Raw genomic sequence first — 21,397 nt, 5'->3', positions numbered from 1 at the left:
AAAAAAATCTATTATAGTAAGAGTGCATGATACTATCATAGCAAAATTTGAACAAACCAAATTGTTCTCTATTCACCATTGGACACTAATTATATACCAATAAATTTCATATAGACACAATCATATGCCTTGCCTAATTTCTTTAAAGAGAATTCGTTAGTACTGAAGAGTTTTATTATTATCAAGTAACAATGCATAGTAAGAAAAAAAAATTAATTTAATTTTAATTAATTAAATATTAAAAAAATGCATGTAGTTAAATAATTGAACATTAGATGTCTTGCTTACCAAGACATCTTTGTATCAATTTCTATTTGGTCGATCAACCTTCATTGATACCAATGAATGTATATACAACATTGAATTTGATAATTAACATGCAGAACAACAGCATGTAAAAATTGTACTTTAAACCCAAACAAAATTATAACACACATTGCATGTGTATTATAAATACGGAGCAAACAATTTAATTGCTCTAGTTTTTTGTTGGCAGCGAAAGAAAGCAATATAATTTATGATGCTGAAAAATGGAATGCTAGTAAAAGGAAAGCTTTGCATCAGAGGTTTAATCGACCACCATTATAGCAAAACATACACATTCAACTTTGACGCTCTCCAAAACCCAAACACAAATTTATTACCAAGATTTAAATATTGGGAGTTCAACAATGTCAACAAAATTTTCAAACCATGTTTTCACCTTAAATTTTCCACAGCGTACCAAGTCTATAGCTAGGATAAAACATGAAACGTTACCATACAAAATGTAAAACATGAAATATCAACGACGATCTAGCTTAGACTTTTTATTTTGTTGACCAGATTTGGTGGTAGTAGGCCTGGACATAGCATTAAAAAATCACAATTAGGTGATAATCTAACGTAACAAAATTATTAAGAAGGTTTGTTCAAATCATATTTGTTAGTGTTTCCCGAAGGAGAATAAAAAACATACTTGTTAGAACTGGGAGTCTGGTCCTTTGCAGCACTCTGAGGAGATTTTCCACCCTTCTTCATAGGGTGGGGAGTTGCTATATGCACACCTTTTTTACCATCTACAAAACATTAATTCCATCAAACAGATCAGATCAAAAGCATAATTTGAACAGTGTTGTTTGCTCCAATATATTGTCTGCTGTTTTGCTCAATCTTCTATCATCATAAACTCATTCTTTTTTATCTCAACACACTAACCCCTAAACTATATCCTATTTCCCAAATCTCATCTAGAAAACCCCTATGATCAGATGTAATTTGCAATACAATAAGAACATATATTCTACTCTATTTCATCTTATTTTAAGCTATATTAGGGTTTAAGAAATTGGTTTTTAATTTTTTTCGTTTGATTATTGATGGTAGTTGTGACCATATATGTTTTCTTTCTCTATTTTTTCCAGTTACTGCTCTGGATCAACCGTTCAGGAACAAAATTGTAAAAGGCAAAGTCTCCAAAATAGGTACATCTATATTTATATACATTTTTCAAAGTGATTAGGGTTTTAGAACATTTTTTATTTTTTATTTTATTTTTTCCTTTGATTATTGGTAGTTCATAGAACCATGTTCGCTGGTCTTTCTTCTCTTCCTGTTAACATGAACAAGAAGATGAAGAAGAAAGACGAGAAGAAGAGAATGTAAGTCCTCTCTTACTTCCTTCCATATTTTGATCCATTATTGCCTTCTTCTTTTCAAACTGTAGAAGTCTTTGTAACTCCTCAAACCCTTGTTTTCATAACTTATGTAGGGGTGTAATCCAGATTTCCGTTAATGTTTCAAGCTACGAAGAATTTCATAGTTTGCTTGATCAGTATGTGACTTAGGGAGGTGCACCAATCTCTTTCAACATATCCGAAGATGTGGATTCGCCGTCCTACGATAAAATTCTGAAGGAACTAATAGCTAGCATCATAAAGTAGGGACGGCGTGACAAAATTCAACATCCAAGATATCACACCCCATTGCCGATCGTGCCTTGTTGCACCCCAGAGGTGATGAAAAATCTTTACAATGATATTGGCTCCTTTTGGACGGTCATTATTGGTACTGAGTGGGGTTTGCCTGAAGGCACAAGGAGGAAACTACTGACTGAGATGCACAGATTTCAGTCAGAGGCTGGGATTAGGACAGCAGTTATTGATTCATGACGAACAACTATATATACTTGTTGCCTTGCTTAAAGACTATAGTACTACTTAGTTTCTTTTCATTTTGCAACTTATTTCTATGTGTGAACGCTTTACTACTCTGTGTGATAATTATTGATCTTTCAGCTAGCTCTAATTTACAAACTATGATAGCATGAGTTAATGTTTCAACTAAATTATAATAATCCTATAAGGTACCTTAATTGATGAAGGGCCTTGTGTGATGTGCATGCTATTATGAACTTCATCCTATTAAAACGATGAAAAAATGGTATTTATCTATTATGAACTTCATCCTATTAAAATGATGAAAAACAGTATTTCCAAAATCATTGAATTTGTCGGTATCGACAGCCAATTTGAATCTGACGAGTTTCGCCTTTAACGTGATGGAAATGATTATGCAGAGCCCTTTTCGGCCTTTGGCAGGTTTAATAGTTTGGCAATTCATAATTGTACGGTTAAGGATACACATATCCTAAATATATCAAGCAAGACACTTGTCATTTTAGCTATGCATAATGATTCATCCGACTTTGCCAAAATTGAGTTATCTGGTCCGAGTCTTTGTACCTTTACTTTTACCGGTATTCCTGATCAGAAAATATGTGGAAGCGGTCTTTCTTCTGTGAAACATGTAAATATTGCTGCAAACATTCATTTACATTGGGACGAGCCTCCAATGGTTCTATTGATTTGGTTGCTAGGCCTTGCCAATGTAAAGTCATTGACATTCTCTTCAAATACTCTTCAGATTTCCGTGGATGTTTCAAGCAACTCAGAGTCGCGTCAACATGACAAAATTCTTGAACATCCAACATCCTGTGAAGTACCAATTCCTTTCAGAACTTCAACATCAACCAAGAAGTACAAGTACAGATTGTTTCCAGATTTATGCTTTTTGGAAAAGACTCATGAAAAGACTCGTGTGGATGTTTCAAGCTACATTGAATGTAAGTGTTATCTTAATCATTGTTTAACTCGGAAAAAGGGACCAGTCTCTTTCAATGTATCCGACAGCATGGATTCAAATGACTACAAGAGAATTCTGCGGGATCTAATCGGTAGCTACAAAAAGTCTGGCCGACTTGACAAAGTTAAACATCCAAGATCCAATCACCTCCCACTACCGGCTGTAACTTGTGCGACAATAAAGGAAATGAGAGAAGTTTACCATGCTATTGGCCCTTATTATAGGGTCATTATAAAACCAGACAGCTCCCTTCCCCCGAAGCAAAAAAACAAAAGGTGGGAGGCAATGCTGGAATTTTCTGAAACTTGCTAGATTCCTGACCACAACTGTACTCCATTTTGGTGATGATGTCAGGTTCCAGACTCTTTTCAACAATGATTTAGAATTCTAGAATATTTTCGGTGTTGCAAGTCGATGAAGTGACCTTGCATAAGACTATATTACTACTAAGATTATTTTTCAATTTGGTGTTTATTACTTTATTCTAGACTAGTTTCTGGTTTGTCTTTGCAACTTATTTATGTGTGTGAACGCATTACTACTCTTCGTGTGATAATTATAGATCTTTCATTTCGGAAAATTTATGATTGCATCAGTTTCGATTGAGTAGGATAAATTTCGATTTCTAGTTTTTTTTGTTGTCTGGCTCTGTCTATTGATCGAGTATCAAAGCGGTTTAGGAGTATATGGATGGAGTGTCATAGCGGTTCAGGAGTTTTGTGCTGTCTTTGTCATTGTTAGATTCTTTTGCTTCCTGCAGTGATGCGTGGTTTCCACGAAGCTATCAGTAGTTTCACAATCACTCGTATCAGTATCGATAATGTACTACATAACACAATTAAGTTATAAAAAAATACATTAAAATAAACTAGTATCTCAAAATATACTAAATGTTTAAAATAATTTCTTGTTGTGGTTATTCTCATGCCCAAAACGCTCTCATACATGTTCTATTAAGTCTTGTTGAAGATGTTGGTGAACTTGCTTATCGCAAACACGGTGTCTTCTATGGATGAACTTTTGAAAATCATTATTAGAATTTGTTTGGCGGTGTAGCCGGGTCATTGCTCATATGATCAAAAGACTAAATCAAAATTGCCACCATATATGACACGTTCATCTCTAACAATCATGTTGTGCAATATGATACACGTGTCCATTATAAGATCATTTGAGATTGCGGAAATTAGACTTTGGTGGCATGACCACTTGAGGCAAGACATAAATTATGTAATTAAAAAAGTAAGTTAGACAGAGGGTAGTCAAATCACTAAAAACATATGAAAGTTTGGAACAATTATTAAGAAAAATTAAATTAATAAGTTAGATAGAAATATGGTAAAATAAAGTTTTGTTGTATATGGCACTATATCATACTAATATAGTAAAATTTGAACAAATACTACACCTTACTATTATTGTTTGCTATATCCACGATTGATGAAAATTGTTGTTGACACATTTAGTTTGACTGAGAGATGTGGATAAATTACTCAAATATCCCTTGGCAGTTAACTGCCGGAGTTTATTGGAACTGGCTGCAGTTAACTGCTGAGTAAAACTTCGGTAGTTAACTGCCGAGAAACTTCAAACATGAAATTACAAGGATGCAGATCTGAAACACAATTCATTCTTCGATGATAAAAACAACTACCAAACCGGACTTCTCAAATCCCTTTCTATTCATTCTTCTGGCTATTATCGCTCATTCCTCATAAATTCAACACTTTTTGATGCAGAACAGCAATATACCAACCAATTTCAATCATCGAAATTTACGGTGACATGGTTTCAATTACTTCACAAATCTGCAACAACTATGGTTTAAATTTTCAAAGCTTCGATTCATATAACAAGCTAAACCCATTTTCAATTAATTTTCTATTCATCCCATTGAAAAAAAAGGAACCCAGAACATAAATTCATAGCAGATTAATAGACCCCCCAAAAAATTGAATTCATAGCAGAAAAGAACACATGATATAATTAATAAGAAGCTAAACCATTTACAGTAACATACTAACATAACAACAACAAATTTGATGCACCAAAGGAGATTTATTTGACTTTTATTTGATTTTTATTTGGTTTATAAATAATATTGGATGAAAATGGAAGAGGTTAGAAATTTTTCTCTCTAATTTTTGAAAAATCTAAACTTGTAATACTTTTAAAGAATCAAAACAATTGCAACACCCATGTCGGCGGAGGAAGTATTTTCGGTAGATGGTATTGACGTGCAGGGTTTGGAACGGCGACAACATCAATGGATAGTAGCATTCCTTCCTTGCCCAGATCATGTTTAATTTCATGTTTGAAGTTCATCTGCAGTTAACTACCGAGGTTTTCCTCGGCAGTTAACTGCAGCCGGTTCTAGTAAACTTCGGCAGTTAACTGCCGAGGGACATTTGAGTAATTTACTCGTGTTTCTCAGCCAAACCAAATGTGTCAACAACAATTTTCACGATTGATAGCACCTATTCTATATTCTATATCAGTACATCGGTAAAGACCCACACACAGGCCCTCCCTCATTTATCTAATATTGTATCATTTTTTTTGTTTCATTGATATGTGATTGTATGCATACTTAAATAGACAGTGAACTTAGATAAAATAAAAAAAAATAAATAAATAAAAAAATAAAAAAAAACAGTGAATTCAACAATCAGCATGCATAATAACAGCATGCAAAAACTTTAAAACTCAAACAAAATCATAATACACATTGCACGGGTATTATAATGTGAGATTGAGTGATCTACCACCAATCAAAACATGGTGTTACTCATTTGATTTAGAATCTAGTTTTTCTTTTTTTCCTGAAAAAGCAATTCAGAATCTAGTTTATGTGGTTTTTCGTTAGCAACTAAAGAAACTTTGACGCTCTCCAAAAACCAAACACAAATTTATTACCAAGATATAATTAACGTAGCAATTTTAATATATGGGTTCAACAATGTCAATCGAAAATTTCCAATCTATGTTTTCCCTTAAACTTTGCACAGCTTACTAGTCTAAAAGCGAGGATGAAACATAAAGCGTTTTTACCATACTCGCTGTAATACAAGGAAAATTACTCCACAAATATGGCAATAAATGCAAATCACTGACGACCTTGCTTGGACTTGTTATTTTGTTGACCAGCTTTGAAGGAGGCAGATCTGGAAATACAATTCAAAATCGTAATTAAGTCACACAATCTAACTTAACAAAATTATTAAGAAGGTTTGTATCAAATCGTGTTACTATTTCTCGAAGAAAAAATACTCATACTTGCTAGAATTGGAAGTCTGGTCCTTTGCAGCATTCTGAGAAGTTTTTCCACCCTTCTTCATAGGATGGGGAGTAGCTATATGTACATATTTTTTATCATCTACAACACAAATTTAATCAAGATATGATCACTGCATAATCGATCGTTCAGTAGAGAGAAATATAAACAAGTACTATAAGAAATTACATTTATCATTCAAACAGAGAATGAAATGGAAAATGTATAAATTTGGCATGCGCTCAATACGACTCATTTATGATGAACACGCAAATGTGAAAAAATATTGGCATAAACTCAGCACCAACTAAGCATCTAACAACAGACTTGACAGCTAAAATGGAAAAATATGATGTAAACTAAGAACCATGTGCAATAGCTTCTCTGGATCTTGTGTGAGGGGGATAGGCATTTCAGAGCTTTTTTCACTAAGTTTTTCAGATAAGCTTATGAAAAATAGCTTATTTTTAATCATCTGTTGCATAAGCTCTTATATGTCAAACACTTGTCGAATAAGTGCTAAATTGTATACCCACTCACACCTCTAATTATATAATACAAAGCAGTGTGTGCTCGTGTGTGAAATAACCTTACCAGTCTTTACAGGAGTAGCAATTTTAGCTTTCTTGGTAAGAACTAGAGTTTGTGATAGAGCCTCATTTGATCTCTCTCTGTTCTTGCCTTGATCCACCTTCAAAACGCGTAACCATGTATAAGTACTAGTGTAGTCTGTACATAATATAATCATGAGATGATAAATAACAAAACATAAACTGCATTGTACAACAGTTAAATACCTTCTTAGCCGGAGTCTCTTCATCACTGCTATCAGTAGTATCACTATCACTCGTATCAGTATCGATATTTTCATGAGTAGCATTTTTAGCTATATAGGTAAGAACTGAAGCTTGTGGTGCTTCTACCTTCAAAACATGAAACCATGTATAAGTACTAGTGTAGTCTGCTTATAATGCAATCATAAGATAATAAATAACCAAACACAGAACTGCGTTTTACAACATTTGAATACCTTCTTGGCAGGTGTCTCTTCATCACCATCAGAATCAGTAGTATCAGTATCAGATAAATCAGTATCATAATTATCAGTATTAATCTCAGCATTTATAGCCGATGCCGCCACCTTTAAAACATTAAGCCATGTATAAGTATTGGTGTAGCCTGTGCATAATACAATCATAAGATAATAAATAACAAATCAGAGAACTGCATTGTACAACAGTTGAGTACCTTCTTCGCAAGAGCCTCTGGAACATTCTCATCATTATCAGTATCGATCTAAAATGCCAAATAAAAAAACTTACAAGTTACAACAAACAACCTTGAATGCCACTATACCAGCAAGAGAAAATCAATTCTCATACAATAAAAACCAAAGTTTACCAAGAAGACTGAGAGTGTGAGATAAACTATAAGAAAAAGCATCTTATTTACTTTTTGAAAACAATGAATTGCAAAGAAACAATAATGATACAAAACATTACACATAAAGAACAAAATACGTGAAAGTGCAATTCAAACCTGAACTTACTAAAATACCTCATCAGAAATTGAATGATCATCCACATAAAAATCAGAATCTGGTTCATCTTCAGATATTTCTTCATATTTCTCTGGATCAACAATATTACCAGTCTTTGGATCAACAATCTTGACTTTCTTTGCCAAGGCACCAGTTTCAGCAATAGGTTTTCCAGATTTAGCAGCCTCCTTTGCAGCTTGAGCTTTTGATTCAACTTTTCATAAAAGAAGATAATTGTGAGTTATCTAAGAAGTATTTTATCATGTACAGCTGGCAATACATTTCAGATTAAAAGACATCACCTACCACGTTTCCTCAAAGGAGCAAGTTCAGGATCATTATCTGTCCAAATAACACAAAGCAAAACAGTGATTCAGCAACCGTCTTAACCAGAAGAATAATAACAATTTGAAACAAACAATGAGTCTCACCAGAAGAGTCGGAGTCAAAGTCATCAGCATTATCGATGCTGCAACCAAGAACACATCAGAAGTTAAGAGAAAAAGAAAGATAGCTAGATAAATGGTAAAATAGTAAAGGCATGTTACACGTTGATATTTTAACAAATAAAATGAGCACAACAGGTTCAAACCAGTGTTTTATGAACCAAACGATTCAACCGGTTGAACCTTGAACCAACCATTACTTTTGTTGGATTATGTGTACGGTCTAATCATGGTTTTGTCTCGGATCAAGCTGTTTAGGGTAGTTGAACAAGACTCAAATGTCTCATTAGTTTCCGATCCAAATCGGTGTTTAAAACATATTGGTCAAAGCTCCATACACATAAATATTAAATAAAAACAAAAAATGAATACAAAAGTTCAATCACACATTCTCTAAACATTGTTAAACCAATTTATAATAAATCAAGAGTGTGAAAGATACCGAAAGGCTTTGTATCCAGAAAAATAGACAGTAGCATTCTTTGAATTGTGGGACAGTTCAGACTCGTCGTCTAGAAAGATATCCATAGCAATTTGAGGTATGGTATCCTTAATAAGAGTTCCCAGAACAAACTTCTGATCATCAACTTTCAAGTAAAGAACAACAGGTTCACTTGCTTTGTCTTTCTTTACCTCTCCAAGTGCAACCTGAAGATAACAAGTAACAATTTAGAAGTTTTTTTTTTTTCTTCCCAAGACAATGTAATATTTAAACACCTAAGTTAGATCACTAATTATGAAGCACTAACACAGATGATAGTTACAACACCGACACCGGTTGTAATTTGAGAAAATAACATAATTGTATGTGATCACACATGTGAGAGTCACACACCGGACATGTCTTCGATCAGAAGTATCGGTGCTAAAGAGATAACTAATAGTATAAAACACTGACACAAACACGCCGACTCTGATAAAAGCTTTTCAAAATGAATTAATTGAACGTAATCACATGTGTATGGTGTCGGACACAGGACACAGCTTCAATCAGAAGTCTCAGTGCTACAGATTAGATTCAATAATAATAATATAAAGTATGGAAATAACATAAATAAATTCTAACCTGAGAAATGTGAATGTATCCTTCACATAGATCATTGGGATCAACTTTGACAGATTGTCCAACCTTAACCTCAACACCTAAAAAATTCAAATTAAGATTACATTGCAACAACAAAATTCGACAAATTATGGAATTAGAAAAAACTATCGCAACGAAATGAAGAAGAAAAAATGGCATAGAGAGGAGAGGATATACCCCAAAACTCTGACAGTGGTTCCATGAGTTCCGTTTGAAATTGAAAAGACAGGATACATTCAGGGGTTTTCTAACATATATTTATACTCAAATAATAGGGTTTTTCAACTTCCCCGCCTTTCTCTTTTCTTTTCTTTCTTTTATTTTGTGAATTATATTATTTTATTTATTTGCATTAGTTTACGAAGAATAGAGTCCAATTTGTGCAACAATCTTTTTTCAGATTTTACTTATCTTTTCACGGAATTCTAGATTACCATTAAGTATGTTAATTTTTGTTTCAATCCTTTTAAAATTTTACTTCAACTTTAGTTCATATAAATTTTCAATCACTACTTATGGTCCTTATTTTAAAGTTAATTTTTTATCTGTTAATTAAATTGTGTAGAATATTGAAAAAATCTCTCCAAAAACAAATATAATTTTTAACAAAAAATGAATTTTTAACCGTCAAAAACATAATAAAAATTTATGTTTTGTTAAAAAAAATTATTATAAATTTTTCAGCAAAATTTATTCAAAATATGAATTTTATATATGAGTTTACTTTAAAGAAGAGATCAAAAATGAAGATGGAAAACTTTTGAGGAACTAAAAGTTGAAGAAATTTTTTAAAGGGAATAAAACGAAAAGTTTACGTATTTATAGAGATCAAAACATATTTGTCTTTATGCTAGTGTGTGTATTTTTAAGACAGACACCAATATATTTGTCTTTACGCTAGTGTGTGTATTTTTAATCTTCCTAAAAAAATTGCATGTTTGCATCTCTATAAAAGTTTCATGCACATGATTTTAATCTCCCTTAAATTAAAATTTAATTAATTTTTCTTTTTTTCTTTTTTTAGTGGCTAGAATTCACATAATTTAATTGTGAAAAAGTGGAGTGTCCGAAGTTTGAACCTTGGCTCCTGCATATAATATGCAATATCTCTACCAAATGAGCTAAGCTCACGAAGATTAATTATTTATTTTTTTGATGAATTTAAATTAAAATTTGTTTAATTGTTATTAAAATTTAAATTTTTGAATAGTTTTTTTCTGGTATAACATTATAAGAATCTCTTTTTATAAAAAAATTATAATTTTTTAACATGCAATTAACCCTCGCAAATTTGGTGCCTCAAAAGAAAAATTAATTAAATATATTTTTTTAAAAGGCCAAAAGTTCAAGACTAAGCAACGAAAATTCGGATCCATAAATCAAATTTTAAACTCACTTTTCGTGGAGGAACATTTTTTTTTTTTTTCATGAGAACTAAAAACAAATCTTGCTTACAGCGACCAAAAACATTTTAAAAAAAGCACAAAACAGAGAAATACATATTTAAGTTTCGACCGAACGAAGAATGGAGTCCATTTATTTATATGTTCCATTAATTGATAATAAACGGAATATAGGTAAATAGAGTAAAATATGAACAAACTACTACTGTTAGCTATCTGTCTGATTTCTTTAGATAGAATTCTTAGTACCAACAAGTTTTATTGGATGATTAAATCAATAATTAAATTAAAATGACATGACATTAAATAATTTAATCTTAGACATCACGCCCAACAAGACTCTAGAGTAGCAAAGTATTCACATCTCTATGATCTTGTAACAATTTCTATTTTATCATCAACATTCATTGATACCTTGATTTAGTGATTGTTAAAATAGAACAGTGAATTTACAATCACAATGCAGAATAACAGCATGCAAACACTATACTTTAAAACTCAAACAAAATCAAAATACACATGACAAGTTGGGATCATTTCCATTTCAAAAACACTTTGTTGCACGTTTTATTAAAGAATCTAGTTGCACGTAGTTTTTTCTTAGCAGCGAATGAAAGCAATATAATTTATGATACTTAAAAATGGAACACCAGTAAAAGGAAAGCTTTGCATCAGATTAGATTCAACCAAAAAATTATATCAAAGTACATGTTGAACTTTGACGCTCTCCAAAACCCAGACACAAATTTACTACCAAGATTAAATATCGGGGGTTCAACAATGTCAACAAAATTTCCAAACTATGTTTTCACCTTAAATTTTCCAGTGTACCAACTCTAAAGCTAGGATAAAACATCAGACATTACCATACTAACTGTAATACATGAAATATCAACGGCGATCTTGCTTAGACTTTTTATTTTGTTGACCAGATTTGGTGGTAGCAGGCCTGGAAATAGCATTAAAAAATCACAATTAGGTGATAATCTAACTCAACAAAATTATTCAGAAGGTTTGTTCAAATGATATTTGTTAACAAAATAAAAAACATACTTCTTAGAAATGGGACTCTGGTCCTTTGCAGCATTCTGAGGAGTTTTTCCACCCTTCTTCATAGGGTGGGGAGTTGCTATATGCACACTTTTTTTACCATCTACAACACAAATTTAATTAAGATATGATGATCACTGCATAATGGATCTTTAAACAGGAAGAAATATAAACAATTACTATAAGCAAACACGTTTATCATTCAAACAGAGAATGGCATGGAAAATGTATAAATTTATTATGCACTCGATACGAATCCATTTATCATTAAGGCACAAATGAAAAAAAAAAAAAAAAAAAAAAACATTGGCGTAAACTCAGCACCAACCAAGCATGTAAAAACAGACTTGTAAAATTAGATATCTAAAACAGAAAACTGTGAGGTAAATTAAGACTCATTTGCAATAGCTTCACTGGATTTTATTTGAGTATTTAACATGTGACGATGACATAAGCACTTGGTGTTGTTTGTTAGCTTCTAAAAATAAGCACCTGTAGGAATTTTTTAGCTTATTTCAATAAGCTTATGAACAACACCTTATGTTTAATCATTTGTTGCATAAGCTATCATATGCCAAACACTAATTGAATAAGTGCTAAATGTATTCCCATTCACGACCCTAATTGTATAATACAAAGCAGTGTGAATAATAACATTACCAGTCTTTTCAGGAGTAGCATCTTTAGCTTTCTTGGTAGGAACGGGAGTTTGTGATCCGGTCTCATTTGTTCTCTTTTTGTTCTTGCCCTCATCCACCTTCAAAACATTAAACCATGTATAAGTACTAGTGTAGTTTGTGCAAAATACAATCATAAGATAATAAATAACAAAACATAGAACTGCAATTTACAACAGTTGATTACCTTTTTAGCAGGAGTCTCTTCTTCACTCTCACTAGCAGGAGTCTCTTCTTCACTCTCACTCTCCTCAGTATCACTCTAAAATGCCAAATGAAAGAACTTACTATAAGAAAAAACATTGAATACCACTTATACTAGCAAGAAAAAATCAATTCTCATACCGGGTAAAACCAATGTTTACCGAGAAAAATCAAATAAACTCTTAAGAAAAAGCATTTTATTTCCTTTTAGCATACAATGGATTGATTTCAACGAAAAATAATGATACGTCAATCACACATAAAGAACAAATTACAAGAAAGTGCAATTTAAACCTGAAGTTACTAATATACCTCTTCATTGATTGAAATATCAGACCCAGAAAAATCAGACTCTGATTCTTCTTCAGGTTCAGCAGGTTTACCAGAATTAGCAGCCTTCAAAGCTTGAGCTTTTGATTCAACGTTTCATAAAAGCAGGTAATTATTAGTTATTTATCAAGCATTATACTATGTACAGATAACAACAAATTTCAGATTAAGAGACAGCATCTACCACGGTCCACCAAAGGAGCAAGTTCAGGTTCACTATCTGTCCAAATAACACAAAGTGAAATAATGTTTGAGCAACCAACTTAACCAGAACAATATAACATTTTTAAAGAAACAATTGAGTCTCACCAGAACTGTCAGAGTCATCATCATCACCACCGCTGCCACAAGGAACACATACAAAATTTAGAGAAAAAGAAAGATAAATAAAAAAATTGTGAGGCATGTTACACATTTATTAGGATGATAAGCTAATAATCTTTGCCATCAATATTAACAAATAAAATGAATACAACAGGTCCAGACCAATGTGTTAAAAACCGAACTAAATAATTCAGCCAGTTGAACCTTGAACCAGCCGTTAATAAAGTTTGGTTATTTTGATGGTTCAATCATAGTTTTGTGTTAGACCAAACTTTGTCAACAATTCCAGTTCAGTTTTTAAAACATTGGTCAAATCAAATCTCCAAACACATTGGGTAAGAGAAGCTAAACAAATTTACATAATACATTTGAATCATGACTCAAAGGTCTCATTTGTTTTCAACTAGGTTTTTAAAACATTGGTCAATCAAATCAAATCTCCAAAACATTCTCTAATCTAAAGAACGCTAAACAAAAGTATATAACCAATCAAAGAACGCTAAACAAAAGTATATAACCAATCAAGAGTGTGAAAGATACCAAATAAGTTTGTATCCAGAAAAATGGACACTTGCGCCCTTTGAATTGTGAGAAAGTTCAGACTCCCCGTCTAGAACGATATTCAAGGTAGTCTGAGGAAAGGAATCCTTAGTAAGAGTTCCTATAACAAACTTCATATCAGCAACTTTCAAATACAGAACAACAGATTCACTTGCTTCGCCTTTCTTCCCTTCCCCAAGTGCAACCTAAAGATAACAAGTATAATATTTCAAAACCTGATTATAATAATTCTTAGATAACTAATAATGATAATAATACCATAATGTGGAAATAACATAAACAAATTCTTACTTGAGAAATGTGAATGTATCCCGTACATTGATCATTTGGATCAACTTTAACCGATTGTCCAGCCTTAACCTCAACACCTAAAATACAAACCAATGTTAAATAAGACGACATTGCAACATTAAACATTGCAACATTAATTTAGTAAATTAAAAATCTCTATCTAACAATGGGAAATTAAAAATTTCTATCTAACAATTGAACTAAAATAAAAAACTATAGCAAAGAAAAGAAGAACAAAAACAGTTGTGGATTTTATTAGATATGTACTATTTGATGTAACAACTCTCTCATAATGAATATTATTTTCTAGTTCACTTTTCTAAACATTTCTCTCAAAAATGAGTTCCATCAATAATTGTAAAACCAAGTCACCCACCATTTATAACGCATTAAACCCAATATTGTTGGATGTGAGGGGGGTGTATTAGAAAAAAGATATGACTTTTAATAGAGTTTATAAAGAGTGTCACCCCTTCGCCTTACAAACCGGTAAAAAAACTACGTTATCATAGTCTACGGGTATGTTTGGTGTCACACTGGGTATGCCAGAATCACGATAACCCAATGATTTTGCAGAAGCTACAATACCCACCGTGATACCATGGTGAATACGAATTACACAAGAAGAATATGAACTAGCAACATTCATACTGTTACAAATTTTGAAAAAGAGAAATCAGTTTTCTCAAATTGGATATATTTTTCTCAGATTTGATTGCATAATTGATATGATTTTTTGTATAATACTACTGGAACACAAAATATGACGATAATTTTGTGATTGAGGCAAGAAAAACAGGGATATGAAGTGAAAATGCAGTGGTTAAAAGTGAAATTTGAATTGAAATGAAGAGATATAATAGAGAAATAGAGAGTAGAATTTTACCCCAAAACTCCATTGGTCGATCCATTTGAAAGGGAGAGCGAAACGGTGGAGAGGAGAAAGAGAAGAGGGTTTAAGGGTTTTCTAACATATTTATAGAGAAACCTATTAGGGTGTCATACTTGTTCCTTTGCCTCTCACTTTTCTTTTCTTTATTCATTTTTAATTATTACAGACCAAAATATTTTAAGATATCAAGAATTTTTATCAATAAATAAATAGGAATATTCGCATAGATTTAGGTTTATGTTTCGTGATTTTATCATTTAAGTATGACGTTGCTTTGCTCATCATATTTGTTTGTCGTTGGTTGATTTTATGTTTTGGTTTGATGCTTATTTAGTACTCGTTTGGTTGGGGAGTGGGGATCTTAAAACGTGAGTTTAAAGGTGATAAAAATGAGTCTAATGAAAAACAAGTGTTTGGATCATTATTTTCAAAATTGATTTTGGCATCAAAAGCGATTTCAGACGAAGCTGGTATTTCAAGCTTCTGGCGTTTGCGGTGAGAATCACTGTAATTGTTTTGTTATTTGATACCAGTGGATTCTCTCTATTTTACATATTTATCCCTTGCTTCTAATGCATACGTGAAGAGTATATTTCTTTTCACTCAACAAATTGTTTTGGTGCTGCAGTAGTTTTTGTCCAGTTTAACATAAATTGCACCAAAAGGAGAAATTTCCAATTTATATATTTTTTGGTAGAAAAAATTGTTAATGTTATGAATATTACAAATGGATGTCCATATAGCAATTGGGTTATTGGATCATATTGTTAGTTTATTGGGCCATATTGTGCTTGCTCCCAAAGTCATTGTATTTCTCTATAAATAGAGCTTATATGTAACCTAATTATACATCACAAGAGAATAATATAATCCTCTTTCTTCTCTCTCTATTCTCTCTTCTTCTCTTTAATTTTGTTCTTGTTCTTCTGATCTTGTTCTTGTTCTTCTTATTCTAATAGTTTCATAACACGTTATCAGCACGAGACTCTAACCAACTGAGGTATGTAATTCTTTTTAAACTATTTATATGAAAATAAGTTTTAATTTTCATATCGATGATTATAGACTATACTATTATAATTCAATCAATTGGAATCAGTTTCTTAGAGATACATTGAACCACTATTATGTGAATTGTATTATATTATTGTGCTTATTTATTCCATATGCATTCCTGAAGTATTGCATAAGGATTGATCTCGTATTATAAAATCAAAGAGATCTATCATATGGTTCCTGGAGAAGTCAATATTACTCTATGTGACTTTTGGAAGAATTCAAAAGTGTGGTTCATGAAGAACTCACTAATATTCTTTGTGAATTCCTTAGTAATTCCTGAAGAATTCAACAGCGTAGTTCCTGAAGAACTTAATATTTTCTCTTTGAATTCCTGAAGAATTCAAAAACGTTAATCTATGAAGGAAGGATTGCTTGGATAATTATTTTATGGTTTAAATTTATTGCATAGTTCTTAAAGAACTTAAAAATCAAATCTTTATCCTCCATGAATTCCTGAAGAATTCAGTAGTGATACATCTATGAAGGATCGTACAAAAAACTTAAAAATCAACCAATTTTATTCTCCATGAATTCCTGAAGAATTCAATAGTGATGCATGGATTGCACAAATAATTGATTTGATTGTGAGTAGTTCATGCAAAAGTTCTTGAAAAAACTCATTTTCTTTTGTGAATTGGTGTGTATTTTTTTTTTCACCAAATTTCCATGTTATATTGATTTAAGATTCAGTTGAAATTATCACTTGATTAAATTATTATTTATCTTTTTGGTTTAATTTTAAAAATCTCTATTTGATTGAGATTGTTTCCTTTAATTGTAGATTATTTCCAAATATATATATATTATTATTATTATTATTATTGATTTGAAACATATCTTTACGTTTGAGTTTGTTTCAAATATAATATTAAATTAAAGATGTAATTATTTTCTTACAAAAAAAAAATTAAGGATTCAAATTATATCAATTATCTTTTATTTGTAAATTTGATCCAAAAATTATTTTCTAAATTCTATATATTTTTACTTTTCCAAAATAAGAAACTAATTCAAAAAGATAATGTAACTAATTCCGTTTTTTTTGTCTGACTTTATGGCTCTTGTTTGTTATGGATTAATTGTCAATTTGATTGATAGACACCAATTAGAATCATGTATTTTGTTTTAGTGGATTGTCACAATTTTTTTGTGTTGAAATAAAAATTGGATAAAATCATTATTTTTAGAAGCAAATTGACTTCACGATAGAAAATTTTCTATACTTTCGAAAAACTGAAGTTTCTTATAAGGAAATATGTACATCTATTTGTTCTATTCAATATTTGTGTTTTCTTTTGATGACAAATAAATATTTTATTTTTATGGTTGTGCTTTCATGTAATTTGGGCAATTCTTTGTTGATTTTGATTTAAACTTATTTATGATCCATTATCGATATGCACATAAATGTCATGTATACGAATATTTGTTTTGAATTATTAAGTATGGGTATTTGATCATTATAACATCAAACGGAAATATGTTGTTAGCAAATAAAGATTAAGATTTAATTTAATTAAGGTGAATTGATTTGTTCTGAAATTTATTTTTATTTAAAAAAAAAATAATAATAATGTTTTATATCCTACTGTTTAATTTCTATTTGAAATTAAAATTGATTCACATATTTTATGTGTATAAACTTTGTATTTAGTTATAAAATAAATAAAGAAATGCTATATAATTGGTTATGATATATATTTGTGGAAGATTTGTTGTATTTTAATAATGAATCTCAACTTTTGTGATTCAATTTGGTAGTACATTATACAAAGGTTTGATTCTTTAATTTTGAGAAATATTGATTCTACAATATATGGGTAAATATTTATATTCACATGTAGTGAATCAATATTGACATGATTTTTTCTCTCGTATATATAAGATTCAAGTTTATTTCATTTGAAATTGAATATTTGATTTATAGCATGATTATGATATTTGAATTTATTGTTATTAAATTTTCTACTATAATGTGGTTTCAATCATGCATTTTGGGGGAGCCAAAAGTATATTTCATAATTTATGATGCAAGGAATCAATGTTAGCATTGCACTTCAAAATAAATAAATTATTGAAGGCTCCCAAAGAGCTAATTTATTGTTACATTACACATTGAGATTGCATTCTCATAAAATTTTAATGTTAAAAATCTCTATATTACGAGATATACTTTGGAGAAAATAAGTGAGTGAAAATTTATTTTGTCTCTTATTTATAATACACTTATATTAGTGCAATGGAAGCACATATTATTGTAAACCTGAAGTTTACATATTATATTATTTGTGCAATGGAAGCACATAATATCGTAAACTAGAAGTTTACAAATCATGTTTCAAATTTCAAATGGATTAGAACAAATGAATCAAATATTATTATAAACCTGAAGTTTACATATTATATTATTAGTGCAGTGGAAGCACATATTATTGTAAACCATAAGTTTACAAATCGTTGGCAAGACCGGTTGGGTTATCCCGGATCTATTATGATGCATAAACTATTTGAAAAAAAAAATGGATATATATTGAAGAGTCAGAAGATTCTTCAATCTAGTAACTATTGTGTGTTACTACTTCCCAGATAGAGTTGACAATTTAAAAGAACGAGTCCCTCACTTATATAAGGTGCTATTTAAATTAATACACTGATCATGTGAAGTACTTGAATATTATATGATTTGAATCGATGCATCAACTAAATGATCACATGTATATTCACAACCAGAAGTTTGTGAGATTATTTTCTCAACAAATTTGACTAAGAGTTTATTTTCTGAAATTTTCAGAAATCATTTGATAAGTATCATTTTTCAATTGAAATTGATATTGAACAAGCATATGCTAATAAAATGGACTGGAAGATCCATTCTTTTGACGTCTAAAGTTAGTTATATGATTGATACTTATCAGAACATACCTTATATACTCTGTTTTGGTTATGAGATCATGCCTTATAGACTCAATTTTGGAAATCAATAATTTTGTATCTTGAGATATTGATATGCATCAAGCCAACACATTACTATATGTAAGTTCTCCCCTTAATTTATCATTGGTTTAAGGTTAACAACCTGATATTTTTCATCCAAGTGAATTTTTGGATGTGTTGTGTATGTCACAATTGCTCCAATATAATGCATTTTGATAAATCTTGAAAGAATATTGGGAAAATGTATTTGATATAAATCTCCATCTATCTTTAATTGTATTGAGCCAACTTGTTTACAGCCTAGTAGGCTGATTATCAATTGATGGTTTGGTTTTTCCAATATTAGGGGGAGATGGTAAGCAGCTAAAAATTGTGAACCTGAAGTTCAAATAAATTATTTGAAAGGAAATATTATTGTCTCTTCTTGATCCTCAAAATATAACTCATTTGCAAAGGTAAACAAATCTTATTAACTGCTAATGTATGCTCCAATCGAAATAGATGTCCATATCGGATAATCTAATATTGCAAATGAGTCTTCATCATGCCTGAAGCATGATAGATCAATCGGTTCCAAATATAAAAGGCTTTGAATAAGAAAAGGAGCTTAAAGGAAAGATAACCCAAAACGAGGATATAGAAACTCTAAAAGAGTTTTCTGACATAATTGATTTTTCAGTTCCAGAAGAACTAATCAGGTACCTGAAACTTATAAAATATTGATAAATTATGTCATGAATACAAGATCTCAATGGAATGAGATGGAACCGAAATGAAGTCAACGTTGATGTGTTTTTGCATATAATATAGCGCTATGTGATAAGTAATAATGAGGATCATGTGTTAAAGTCGACTAAAGATTATAGATAAAGAAAATATCTACAGAATGGAAAGAGACAATTCTACTGAAATCAAACTCGTTTCATGAAGCATACTTTGTTTGGACTTGTAGTCTGCACATTTGAAGGTGTGAAGGTAAATGACTATATATGATTTTTCGCGCGAAAAAGGAATTAGTATGGTAAATTACATATATACAAAGTTTGATATGTTCACCTGAAGTGAATTGGTAAATGCCTACCATTTATTTTAAAAGACATATTCACCAGAAGTGAATCCAAGAACTTTTTCATACTTGATTAAGTTCAGTAGCACATGAAAGGCTCAAATTATATGAAAATGTGCTACAATTTATTTGTATTATATGAAACTACTTGAAGGATTTCATTTGAGTGAATCGTAATATCAAATCTATTGGAAAGATGACATCATTTGTCCATTTTAAGGATTTGAAATGAATTTGTTATAATCGTATATATATTAGAACTCCTGAAGAGATTCTAAATTTTGTTATATAAATGTTTTTATGGACAAATCTAATTGATTATGTACTAGAATGATTGTGATGTCACTTGATGTGAGTAAAGATCATGTCCTCAAGAAAATCATGAACAATTTGAATTGGTCAGGTGAGGACACGAACGCATTTTGCTTATTATATATATATATTGTGGTATTTTTTTGTCAATATTAGTAAATACAGATATTGCAGCAAAGTCAAACATACAATTTGTATCTTAGAGAAACAACAATATCATCCGATCATTTCAAAATGTTAGCACTACGTCAAGGAAGTGGAGAATGCTCTTTATTAAGGATTATGATTTCACACATACAAGAAACTTGTGGTTTTCTAATTTTAAAAGGAGGTTCTTTCAACAACTCAATATGAAGATATCACAAGAGCTGCTAATTTGGAGAAGAGTATGGAGATATATCATATCTTTCTACAGAGTCACCGTCAAGTAAAGATTTTGAGTAACTAGCATAAAAGATTGTTTAAACTTCTTCGTCTCATATATAATTGTCTTTATGAGGGGGAGACAAAGATGTGTTCTGTACTCTTTTTCCCTTAACCATGGTTTTATCCCATTGGGTTTTCCTGGTAAGGTTTTTAACGAGGCAGATTATAACACAAAATGATGTTGTACTCTTTTTCCTTCACTGAAATTTTTTCCCACTGGGTTTTTCTCTAGTAAGGTTTTAATGAGGCATATCCGATATGGACATCCAAGGGGGAGTGTTATGAATATTACAAGTGGATGTCCATATAGCAATTGGGTTATTGGATCATATTGTTAGCTTATTGGGCCATATTGTGCTTGCTCCCAAAGTCATTGTATTTCTCTATAAATAGAGCTTATA

General features: G+C 31.0%; 2 protein-coding genes and 1 long non-coding RNA gene across 4 annotated transcripts; 1 reads left to right on the top strand and 2 right to left on the bottom strand.

The window, feature by feature from the left end:
* Positions 1-963: 963 nt before the first annotated feature.
* Positions 964-2,279, top strand: LOC120580031 (uncharacterized). Its single transcript, XR_005645656.1, has 3 exons — positions 964-1,463; positions 1,556-1,640; positions 1,751-2,279. It is a non-coding gene; the product is annotated as an uncharacterized lncRNA (long non-coding RNA).
* Positions 2,280-6,010: 3,731 nt separating this feature from the next.
* LOC11434112 (histone deacetylase HDT1) lies at positions 6,011-9,778 on the bottom strand. 2 transcript variants are annotated; one of them, XM_024783062.2, is made up of 12 exons: positions 9,645-9,778; positions 9,450-9,526; positions 8,826-9,031; positions 8,369-8,406; positions 8,244-8,279; positions 7,955-8,151; positions 7,646-7,693; positions 7,428-7,538; positions 7,195-7,320; positions 6,992-7,088; positions 6,400-6,499; positions 6,011-6,287 (listed from the first exon to the last, which is right to left on the bottom strand). In XM_024783062.2, exons 1-12 carry the CDS (start codon positions 9,667-9,669, stop codon positions 6,230-6,232), a joined length of 1,119 nt encoding a protein of 372 aa, XP_024638830.2. In that variant the 5' UTR covers positions 9,670-9,778; the 3' UTR covers positions 6,011-6,229. The 2 variants fall into 2 exon arrangements, with proteins under 2 accessions (XP_024638830.2, XP_039688869.1); XM_039832935.1 differs by having other exon boundaries at positions 7,955-8,139.
* Positions 9,779-11,523: 1,745 nt separating this feature from the next.
* LOC11434564 (histone deacetylase HDT1) lies at positions 11,524-15,341 on the bottom strand. The gene is made up of 10 exons (XM_003606218.4): positions 15,194-15,341; positions 14,308-14,384; positions 13,996-14,201; positions 13,441-13,472; positions 13,316-13,351; positions 13,114-13,211; positions 12,785-12,859; positions 12,581-12,677; positions 11,924-12,023; positions 11,524-11,819 (listed from the first exon to the last, which is right to left on the bottom strand). Exons 1-10 carry the CDS (start codon positions 15,216-15,218, stop codon positions 11,762-11,764), a joined length of 804 nt encoding a protein of 267 aa, XP_003606266.1. The 5' UTR covers positions 15,219-15,341; the 3' UTR covers positions 11,524-11,761.
* Positions 15,342-21,397: the final 6,056 nt, after the last annotated feature.

Source organism: Medicago truncatula, chromosome 4 (assembly GCF_003473485.1).
Source record: "Medicago truncatula cultivar Jemalong A17 chromosome 4, MtrunA17r5.0-ANR, whole genome shotgun sequence".
Classification (NCBI taxonomy): Eukaryota; Viridiplantae; Streptophyta; class Magnoliopsida; order Fabales; family Fabaceae; genus Medicago; species Medicago truncatula.
The sequence above is the reverse complement of the archived record's forward strand: the minus strand, read 5'-3'. Positions and strand labels throughout refer to the sequence as shown.

What these genes read in the sequence shown, in the direction of transcription:
- LOC11434112 (XM_024783062.2), bottom strand. Translation starts at nt 9,669, where the DNA reads ATGGAACCACTGTCAGAGTTTTGGG. An exon ending in TGCTCCTTTGAGGAAACGTG is followed by an intron (nt 8,152 to 8,243) that starts GTAGGTGATGTC and finishes TTTTATGAAAAG; the next exon opens with TTGAATCAAAAGCTCAAGCT. An exon ending in AAGAGACTCCGGCTAAGAAG is followed by an intron (nt 7,089 to 7,194) that starts GTATTTAACTGT and finishes CGCGTTTTGAAG; the next exon opens with GTGGATCAAGGCAAGAACAG.
- LOC11434564 (XM_003606218.4), bottom strand. Translation starts at nt 15,218, where the DNA reads ATGGATCGACCAATGGAGTTTTGGG. An exon ending in TCGACCAATGGAGTTTTGGG is followed by an intron (nt 14,385 to 15,193) that starts GTAAAATTCTAC and finishes TTTGTATTTTAG; the next exon opens with GTGTTGAGGTTAAGGCTGGA. An exon ending in TCTGGATACAAACTTATTTG is followed by an intron (nt 13,473 to 13,995) that starts GTATCTTTCACA and finishes TCCTTGTGGCAG; the next exon opens with CGGTGGTGATGATGATGACT.